Below are 9975 nucleotides of genomic sequence, written 5' to 3'. Positions count from 1 at the left end.
CACCGGAGTGTCAGCGGTGAGGGCAGCGGGGGGACCGTGAGGGCACCGGAGTGTCAGCGGTGAGGGGACCCTCTGGAAATAGGGATGTCACCGGCCACGGCGAGGGACTGGGGTCCCTGTGGGCAGGGGTTTGTCACCCCTGTCAGGGGCAGTGGTTCCCTGAGGGCAGGGGATGGGGGTCCCTGAGGGCAGGCAGTCCCTGTGGGCTGGGGTTTGTCCCCAGCAGAGGGGATGAGGGTCCCTGAGGGCAGGGAAGCTGTCCCTGAGGGCAGGGGGTGCTCGCAGCATGGTGGGGAGCGCTCTGGCAGTGAATTCACTTGGTGAAATCTCTTCTCCCCAAGCTGCCAGGCCGGGATCCACACTCCTCACTGGCTTTAAACGAGCTCTTTATCCTCACAAGGTTTTTGTACACAGTGCTACCCCCACACAGTAATAAAACTAATAACTTACCTGTAGCCACGTAACATTTTAGAGATGTTCCTGAAATGTTTATCCCAGGCAAAGATGTGGAACGAGATCGAGCTCCTGCTGAACGAGGACACCACGGGGCAGCTCCCGGTGGGGCTGGGCCAGGAGTGTGGCACCGCCTTGTACCAGGTGGACACACTGCTGCAAATCACATCTTCAGAGAAGGTACAACCCGTCAAAGCTGTGCTTCTGTCCTTCATTAATTTGTATTTTTTGTATAATAATTACCTGGGCTCCTTTGCTGTGTTTTCTGTGTGAAACAACCTTTCCCTTCCCAGGTGTCTGTGAACCCCCAGCTCCATGCATGCAGCTCCAGGGATGGCAGCATTGTTGTTGTGGACAGATCTGTGGCACTTCTGGACAGCACTGGGCTGTCTCTTCTGATGCACATCCAGTTTGGTGAGTTCTTTCCTTTGGAATTTCACTTGGCAAGTGAAAACTGGCTTTTAAAACACCTAGGTTTGTACAGGAAAACATAGCAAATGTCTGACTAGCCTGTAAAGGGAAGCATTATAACAAGTACCTAAGTAATAAAAAGTGATTTTGGCTTCTGAAAGCAATTAACTATTTCAGTATCATTTAATGAGAATCCTTTCTAAATTCTCACTGAAGTGGGAATAATGGAAACTGAAACCACTCCCTGTAGGCCTCTTCATGTATTTCATTTAGTCAGAATAACTTGCTTTGAAGAAATCTGGGACACTGTGTTGTCCAATTCTTGTGTTAATATTTATTTATAAAACCCAAACCTTGATCTCTGACATTTTGCCATGAAACTTTTCAGATACTGATGTGGATGTAGTGGGTATGTGTCAGGACAAGCAATTCCTTGTGGTTGGTGAGAGAAGTGGCAGTTTACATCTTATCCACATCCCATCCAAACAAACCTTGCTAAGAAAGGTATTGTAACTTTTCTATTTAATTTTGCTCAGAACCTTTTGTTCTCAGACTTTCTTGAGGTTTTTCAAATAATTTTTCTAAATACCAAGGTATAAACATCCTTACCTTTTTGACCACATTTTGTAACTAAACAGGTGAAATTGGGCACTTCTGTTCCCATGAGTAATGAATTAAAAAAATCTATTTAGAAATGGCATGCATAAACAAGAACCTTCATAAAAAAAGTTTAAACTGATGATCAATATTTCCATTTTTTTAGTGAAATATAGAATAGTCTTTATGTCGTTTCTATTTTAGGTTTTGGTTGAACCATCTACAAGTGAAAAGACTTACTTAAATCTCTTTTTTGTTAGAGATAATGCAGATGCAGGTAAGAAGTGGATGATTTTTTCCTCCCCCTTTGTCTGAATTTTTGTGATTTTGTTCCCCTTTAATAGCTCTCAGGGAAAGAGATTACAAAATGAGTAATACAGAAAAGCATAAAGAAAAGTTAATTTTATGTGCACAATGCAAAGCAAAGGTGTAGGAGATTCTTTATCTCATTAATTATTTTGCAAATACCATAGGAAAGAAACATTCAGAACTCAATACCTTTTTCTTTTGAGACTGTGATAAACACATGAAAATGTTTAAAAAAGGAAGAATTCATTCTCTCTTCTTCTGTCAGAGTTCAGTAGTTCTGTTCTTTAAGCTCCCAGCCCTGTTCTGTCACAATGGAATATATTATTCTGCTCCTAGTTGGAAATGACAAAATTTTTGTTTAAAATAGTCTAATCTATTGGTCAGATTATTTTTTGGAGTCAGTTATTTCACTATCCTGTTTACAAGCAAGTCTTCTCTTTTCTTGCTCTTGAATACTTCAGTTTGCAATATTTCTGTTGGGTTTTTTTAGGTGTTTATCACTTGTTCATTCTCACAAGCAATGGATGCTTCTGCATTATGTGTGTCCCTCTTGGAAAAACACAGGAAGGTAGGATAAGCTACAGACCCCTTGGGATTTCATTGCAACAGGGAGACCTGGATTCAAAAACTTCCTTTGTTCCTTTTTAAAGTTTTGAGAAAGTTGATTTAACACTGATTTTATTTTTTTTTATATTTAGCAATTGAGAAGATGGATATGACTACAGCAGAGCAAGTAAGAAACACCTGCAAAACTGGTAAAATTGTTAAAGTGCAGGGTGTGTAACCAAACTTTGCTCTGTACATTCCACTGACTATTTCCCAGTCCATTATTCCCCTCATAGCTGTGACTGTTACTTTTTCTGTACATTTAGAAATGAGCAGAGATTTTATCCACTGGTTCTATAAACAGCTCTTTTTCTTCCCCATTTGTGGACATCCCTTCTCTCCCACCCACAAGTTACAAGGACAGATAAAGACAACTTTCATTGCCATGGGAGAGCATCACAGCCTGGGCTGTCAGGATTTTGTCATCAGCAGCTCAGTGAACAAAATCCATCTGATAACTGGGGTAAGCACTGAGAACATGATCAGAACAATTTTCATGTGATCACTGATGGCATTTTGGGATCTGCAACAAAATTTGTCTCCAGCTGCTTGAAAAGGCAGCTCTTCAGCTTTTTGTACTGTTTTGCTTTTCATTTCCTTCACTGTCAATTTAAAGGTTGTCACTTGTGCAGCCTTTCTCATAAGGAAATAACTGTTGTCATTTCCAAAATTGCTTTGTTGTGATGGATGAGGGGAAAATATTTTCACCCTGAGTTTCTGAGCTTAGTAAATCACCAGTTCCTGGCCTGTACAGGCTGGGTTGTTTATTGATGTTATCCTTGAGCTCACAGACAAAACCAAAGCTGGCAAGAATCTTCCAATCAGCTTCTCATTCAACAAGGTCTGCTAAAATAACAAGGTCTAATTCAACAAAGCTTTTAAGCATGAATTAAGTACAGCAACTAATAAAGGTATTAAAATATAGACTTGCTTTGAAATGTAATTTGGGACTGCAAACAAGTTCTCTGGGTTTATTTTTTGAAGCCTGTTGAATTCAATGGGATTTTCCTCAGTAGGCCCAGAGTACTTTCATTATTCTTTTATGTTCTGTGGGAATGAAAAGTGGATACTTTTAAATACTGTTTTTCAAAGAGCCAAAAACTGCTGAGTGTAACAATCACTGTTACAAAGGCTGGTCTTGAAAGGAGAAGGGAAAAATTTTACATTAAAAATTAAGAAATCAATGGTTTTTTTCTGAACATCAGTAGAGGAATAAAGTTAAATTTAGTTTTGCAGCTTTCCAAGTTAAAGATCAGTGGTAGAAGCAGACATGTCGATGGTCAAATATCTCCTGTGTAACCCCATTTTACTTTGCCTCTCCTCACAGGGTAAAGGGGATTTTGTGCTCTCCAAATGGGAGGTGGACCCCACCAGAGCCCTGGTGTCTGCTCAGGGTTTTGCTGATTCAAGTCTGATCCAAGGTAGAGAAGGTTTTATCTTTTTACAGACAAGTGTAGATTTCATATTTAATTGCAGAATACACTGATTTTCAGTTATTGCATTGTTTTTAATAAATTGACATGTACCAAACAGAACAGTTTTGTAAAGGTACAGCCAAAATGTGGGCCTCAAAATTGCAGTTAAACTTGGTTACATAAATCACAATTCACTTTAAGCTGAACTTTGCACAGCCCTAGGAAGGACTGGTTTAACCCATGAGGTTAAACCAAGAGGTTTTCAATACTTGGTTGTGTATTTGAATATGTTTTTGTTTCTGATACATATCTCAAGAAAAATAATGAATTTATGTGAGTGTTAATATTTTGTAGGTGCTGCAAAACTTCAAGTCCTTGACAATCAGCTGTTTGTTTTGGATACAGAGGTATGGGTAATGATCTGCTTTAATCTTCACTTTACAATGTTCTTGAACCAGCTTATAAACATATTTTTTAAGGTTTAAAATGAAGTTTCTGTAAAATGAAGGTGCTTATATTTACTAATATCAAGAGCATATTGATCTTCACGTGTTTGATTTTTTTAAAAATTTTACTCCTATTCATTATTTAAGCCAAGAAATGTAATATTTTGTTTAAAAACTATCTTCTATGAGGAAAATATGAACTCCTGTCTGATTTTTTTTAATCTAGAACATCTTAAGCACGTGGGATATTTATTCTCTCACTCTGATTTGGGATTGGCCTTTAATACAGATTGAAGAATTTCTTCTCACTACTGAGTCAGATTCCCCTCAAGTCACATGGTAAGTGAAGTGTTACAGCACCAGCCCTGAGAAGTGAAAAGTTTTCTGGTGCAGTGATTCCTATGAAATATCTCATTATTTGGCCCAGATGCTGTTGCAAAACATCATGTCCTTGTTAGAAATTCCTTTCCTTAAAAATTAAGATTAAACAGAATGTGTGAAAAAGTGTAACTGCTGTTCTAAAGTGTGAGAAAGTGCTAGAAACTACTCAGCTATATATTAAAATAAAAAGGGATTTTTACATGTATTTGTTGTCATGGAATGCAAAATTTTCTAAAACACAGAAACAAAAATATTTCACAGTTTTAACCTAAGATTCATACAGCAAATTTTGCTTTCTTTTATCTCTTTCTCATTCATTAGGGAAGGGCTTGCCAATGTGAAACTGATTGTCATGACAATGCCAGATGACAAACAGGTATAATCTCCTAATCTTTGTTCTGCTCCTTAATTGTCATGCAATTGCTCTTAGGAAAAAAAAAAAGGGGAGAGGGATGGAGGTGGCAAAATATTTGGGGCACAGAGAATTCTGAGGAGCTTAAATCCAATCTGAAATGTGGCCATTTACATCTCAGGGTCTAGCAAGTGAGGGCTGTTGGGATTCAAGCTGTCCCTGGTTGGGGTTTTTGTGGATGGTTTGGGGTTTATTTGTTTGGTTTATTAAGGTAGGCAGACAAGGAAGAGCAGCAAAATTTATTATTATCTTACAACCCTTCCCGGATTTCTTTAGAACAATGTCTCTGCTGCCTTCAACATCTACCCCCAGCTACAGTCAGTGCAGTCAACTGAAATAAAACACCAGGATGAACATTATGCAATTTTAAAAATTAGATTGAACCTGTTGAATTATACATAATAGGCCTAGAGGGGGGGAAGGAAATGTCTGAACCTTCATTACATTTCTCCAAACTGGAGATCTGCATTCCATAAAAAGTCCTACAAATATTGCCCTCTAATTCCATAAGAACTCATAAATGATTCTGCCAATATCACTCTCTCACCAGTGTAAGAGAAAAAAGCAATTCTGACTTTTTTGCTTGTTTTCTCCCTTTTTTTTAATAGATGAGAAGCCTAATGGTTTTTGCATTGCCCACTATGCAACAGCTCTATTCCCTGGAAGTGTCTCCTGTTTCTTCCCTTGTTCAAAGTGGGATTTGCACTGTAGGTTTTGATGATTTTTTTTTTTGTTCTTTGAAGAAATACAGTTGTCATAATATGTGTGAATATTAAAGAGGGTAGTTAGTTATTCTTGTTCTTCATTTCTGCTAGAAACTATGCAGGAACCATACCAAGAAAGATTAAGTGATGTCTCCAAGGGATAGAGAAAAATATCCTTTTGTGAAGCAAACTGAACAATTTAAATTTAGTCTGAGGTCTCTTGCACTATTTAATGGCACTGCCAGTCGTTCCTGCTGCTGTTACAGCTAAAAGCTGAGGGAAGTTTTTTAAGCTCTTTTAGCATAGGAAAATGCCCTGGATTTATTTGGAATTTATTTCATTTCTCCTGATGGTTTCTGTCATTGCACACTACAGGATACAATATACTTCTTGGAAGGAATTCATGAGAAGCATCAAATGTAAGACAATATTTTGTTTGTAACTAGCTCATTATTATATAAAAATGGCAGATTATTTCCACCTAGAGTTGATAAATTCACATAATTCCCTCTCATCCTCAGGCCCTCTGAAGACCTAGTTTCTATAGTTGTGATGAGAAGTTTAACTGAAGCCTTGCCAGAAAACAGGTACTGGTTTCTGTGAAAAACCATTGTATTATATATATATTTAATATCTGGACTTAGATTGAAGTGGTTTATTTTATTTCCTCCCCAGACTAAGTCGTTTACTGCACAAACACAAATTCACTGAAGCAGAGAATTTTGCTATTCAGTTTGGACTGGATGTCGAGGTGAGTTGTTCATTCATGAGAAACACATTGGAGATTAATTAGCATAACTGAAATTATGAGATGGTTCTTGCTCTATAGTCCAATAGAAAGTATTAAAAATATTACAGGTATTACCAAGGCAGTGGAATGTTACCTTATAAAACAACTCACCATACTTGTATTATTTTTTTAAAAAACAGCTTGTATACAAAGTAAAAGCAAACACTTTTTTGGAGAAACTGGCTTCAGCTTCTCTTGGGAGTTATGGCCAGGAAGCCTTGCTGGATCTTTGCAATGAAGCCAAAGAAAATTTGCAAAAAATTCAGGTTTGTTTGTATTTCTACCCTCTCTCCCTACTAAAACAATCCAAACTGTAAAGGATCTTGGAATTAATTTCAGTTGTTTCCTCATGCAAACAGGACAGCCAGTTTGTTGTGAATTACTGCATCAGTGCTCCGTGGCCACTGTATGAAACCACCCGAGAAATGCTGAATTATGCTAAAGTCAGAGTAAGGGGTTTATTTGTTTCTATTTCTTCTGCTCTTCAACTTCTATTCCACCCTTGTGTACAGCTTGAGAGGGGACAAAGCAGTGACAGTCATTCAAGAGGCAAAAGTAAAAGCATTATAAATCCTAAGTAACCAAACAAATCCTATGTAGCCAGACATGAAGAAGCAGCAAGTCTTGTTCCAGTCTCATTCTTGGTATTGCTCAAGGGCAAGAAAGGGCTCACAGTTTTATTTTTGTATCACAAAGCAGGGTTTAGTTTTGAGTAGCAGTTTTTTTAAGTACCTTTTAAATATTAATTTTCAAACTGAAGCTCAAAGTAGGTCACCTTTTTTGTTTTCTTTATTTTAGTCTTATCAAACAGAACCAGAGAGATAGACATGTTCTGTCTGATCCTCCATCCATGCAGAAATCCAACCAGATTAGACTGGATCAGGTTAGATCCAATCTAACATTGTAAAATCTCAATTTACAGGAGTCCTGATTCTTGCTCATATCTTTGCTGCACTCACAGTCCTGTCTGGCATGTTCTGAGCTGTCAACCAAACCCTTTCATGTCCTTTTTTCAGATCTTGAAGAAAGATAATAGAACTGATGCTCCACCATCTGATGGGGCTCCAGTATCCATAGCTGAGGTGAGGACAAATTTTTTAGATCTACAGTATAAACAATTTTGGAAGTTTCATTTTGGTTTTTTTTTTTAGTCCTGTTATAACCTGGCGCAATGTAGAGTTTTACAAACTGTAAATTCAAATTATAACTGTAAACTACTGCTGAATTTTTAAAAATCTAAACAAAATTAAATTTTATAGTATGAAAGAGAACTACAGTAATGACAGATTCAGAGATAAGCCATTCCTTCAATCATAGAAAAATTCAGTTTCAGGTGCTCCATAAACTGAAGGCAGAACCTTTCTTAAAGTACTTTTTGAAGTTTCATTTTGTTTTTTTTTTTTTTAGTCCTGTTATAACCTGGCATCATCTGCCTTCAAGGAGAATTAATGCTCCAGTCATGTCATGTAACAATATGTTCAGCCCAATATTAACCTTAAATCTCATCTGCATCCAGGTGTTGAGAGCTCAGGCAAGGCTTACAACATTCTATGAAGCTTTTGGACTAGAGAAATTCAGGTTGGTTTATGTTTAAGATTTAAAGTAAATTTAATTGTGATTGTTAAGCCTGTACCACTGAAATTATTTTTGGTTTTTAATATGAATTCATTAAACTTCAAGCTCTTAAGTTTCCCATCCTGTGCTGTGGAGAAGGGAGAATGCAGAGGTTGAGTCATCCTATATATTGAAAACATAAATTATCTGCTGCACATCCACTTAAAGAGTTGGGGATCTTTGTTCAGTGTGAGTAGGAGGGATTGTGATTTTATACAAACACAAAGTACCACTCCTGTTGTTTCTTCCAACATTAGGCACTAGGTAGAAAGGTTTTGAAGTTCTCTCCCCAATTTCTTTGTTAATGACATTTAACAAAGCTTCTCTTCCCCCTCTCACTTTCAGTGGCATTGCTTGGACAGAATTCCTGAATAATGAGGACATGTTCAAGATTATTGTTTTTCAGCTGGAAGAAGGAAATTTGGCTTGTGCACAGTACCTCTGGCTTAGGCATCAGGTGAGGTGGCCCAGACAGCTCTGGGATTTATGGAGGGGGTTAAATCTCTTCAGTTTTCCAGCCTAATTTCACAGGGGCTGTTACAAAACAGCTCCTCAGACAAGCAAAGGTCCATGGCAGCATCTCATCAATTACCACAATGATTACCTGTTCACCTGGATGCTTAGGAGGCTGAACTTCTTATTGATTTAAGAATAAACTGGTATTTCTGTTGTCAGAATTCATATTTCTAAGTCATGGCAATTTGATTTATTCTGCAGTGCTTGTAATCTTCCACTCACTTTCTTGCAAGCACAGCTCTCAGAATTAAGTGGATGTTTGCTGACTACCTTAAAATCCTTTAAAAATAATCAGACTCCTTACTCTGAATGACACATTTAAGATAGATTTTGTGTGTGCTGTTATTTTATTTTTTAGTGCAGGACTTTCAGTTCCATGTCTGTTGTTTTCTCAGTAAAACAGAATGAGTGTGAAAGTAATAGAACAGTGTGATTTGTAAAGAAATTCCTTCAATTAGGTCTTTTTTTAAGAAGACCAAACTTCAGTTTTACTGAACAGAGCTATTTATTTAATTTCTGTCTATCACTACTGAGATTTTCTTTGTATTTGTGAAATTTACTGGCTCTTCCTATTAGTGAAACAGCTTTACAGAGTACCAGATGAACATCTGCTGCATGGATTTGTAATTGTTCTGGTTTAACATTTTAGGCTGATTTTGAAAGCAGCTTTGATGAGAAAATGCTGAAGAATTTGCTCAACTCCATCCATTTCACTGCTCCTTTGAAGGAACTTTGTGTGTGGCTTAAAAATTTTGTGATCCCCTTCTCAAGAAGGGTTGTGCCAGGTGGACAGGTGAGACTGACTTAAGAGCTGTAAATTGTCATTTCCTCAGACTAAGATGATTTTACTGTCAGACCTCCACACTTCTGAATGGCAGGAACTTGTTCCTCTGTCTTTAAAATTAATTATTTTCCCTAGTGTTTCTATTTGAAATTATTTCTTTTGAAAGAAGTTTCTAATGGCAAATTTTGCTTTGATAATTAGCATAGCTCTACTTGTAACTGTATTTTATTTTTTCCAGAAAATATTAGCAAAATGGCTGGAACAAGCTGCTCGAAACCTTGAATTAACTGACAAGGTAAATCACACTGCAGAAACCTGGCATATCTTGTATTTCTAGATGTATCATATGGTTTGCTGATATCAATTCTTTTGGGCAGGCAAACTGGCCTGAAAATGGACTCCAAGTGGCAGAGATTTTTTTTACAAGTAAAAATCAAGGTGAACTGGGAGTGACAGCTTTTGGCAAGTGGACTCCTCTGGTAAGAAATGTAACAAATACAAGAATTAGCTACTAAGAAATTTCAAACAGATGCTGTG

At 37.4% G+C, this 9975-nt stretch overlaps 1 protein-coding gene across 5 annotated transcripts in view; it reads left to right on the top strand.

Annotated features, from left to right (window-relative positions):
* KNTC1 (kinetochore associated 1) overlaps positions 1 to 9975 on the top strand; it is a 31323-nt gene that overhangs the window by 234 nt on the left and 21114 nt on the right. For 4 of the 5 annotated variants that reach the window (XM_039724283.1, XM_039724284.1, XM_039724286.1 and 1 more), the window contains exons 2-24: positions 499 to 633; positions 747 to 867; positions 1253 to 1368; positions 1666 to 1738; positions 2261 to 2338; positions 2469 to 2503; positions 2729 to 2839; positions 3704 to 3797; positions 4146 to 4198; positions 4464 to 4576; positions 4940 to 4994; positions 5639 to 5737; positions 6110 to 6153; positions 6256 to 6321; positions 6410 to 6485; positions 6665 to 6790; positions 6884 to 6973; positions 7541 to 7606; positions 8041 to 8102; positions 8484 to 8595; positions 9304 to 9447; positions 9677 to 9733; positions 9816 to 9917. In XM_039724283.1, the coding sequence (XP_039580217.1) occupies positions 499 to 633; positions 747 to 867; positions 1253 to 1368; positions 1666 to 1738; positions 2261 to 2338; positions 2469 to 2503; positions 2729 to 2839; positions 3704 to 3797; positions 4146 to 4198; positions 4464 to 4576; positions 4940 to 4994; positions 5639 to 5737; positions 6110 to 6153; positions 6256 to 6321; positions 6410 to 6485; positions 6665 to 6790; positions 6884 to 6973; positions 7541 to 7606; positions 8041 to 8102; positions 8484 to 8595; positions 9304 to 9447; positions 9677 to 9733; positions 9816 to 9917 (2028 nt within the window). Of the gene's footprint in view, positions 1 to 36; positions 60 to 498; positions 634 to 746; positions 868 to 1252; positions 1369 to 1665; positions 1739 to 2260; positions 2339 to 2468; positions 2504 to 2728; positions 2840 to 3703; positions 3798 to 4145; positions 4199 to 4463; positions 4577 to 4939; positions 4995 to 5638; positions 5738 to 6109; positions 6154 to 6255; positions 6322 to 6409; positions 6486 to 6664; positions 6791 to 6883; positions 6974 to 7540; positions 7607 to 8040; positions 8103 to 8483; positions 8596 to 9303; positions 9448 to 9676; positions 9734 to 9815; positions 9918 to 9975 lie in introns of those variants that run through there. The other variant, XM_039724285.1, reaches the window with a different exon arrangement.

Source organism: Passer montanus, unplaced genomic scaffold (genome assembly GCF_014805655.1).
Source record: "Passer montanus isolate IOZ18808 unplaced genomic scaffold, ASM1480565v1 scaffold53, whole genome shotgun sequence".
Classification (NCBI taxonomy): Eukaryota; Metazoa; Chordata; class Aves; order Passeriformes; family Passeridae; genus Passer; species Passer montanus.
Note: the sequence above shows the minus strand (reverse complement) of the source record. Positions and strands in the feature narration are given on the sequence as shown.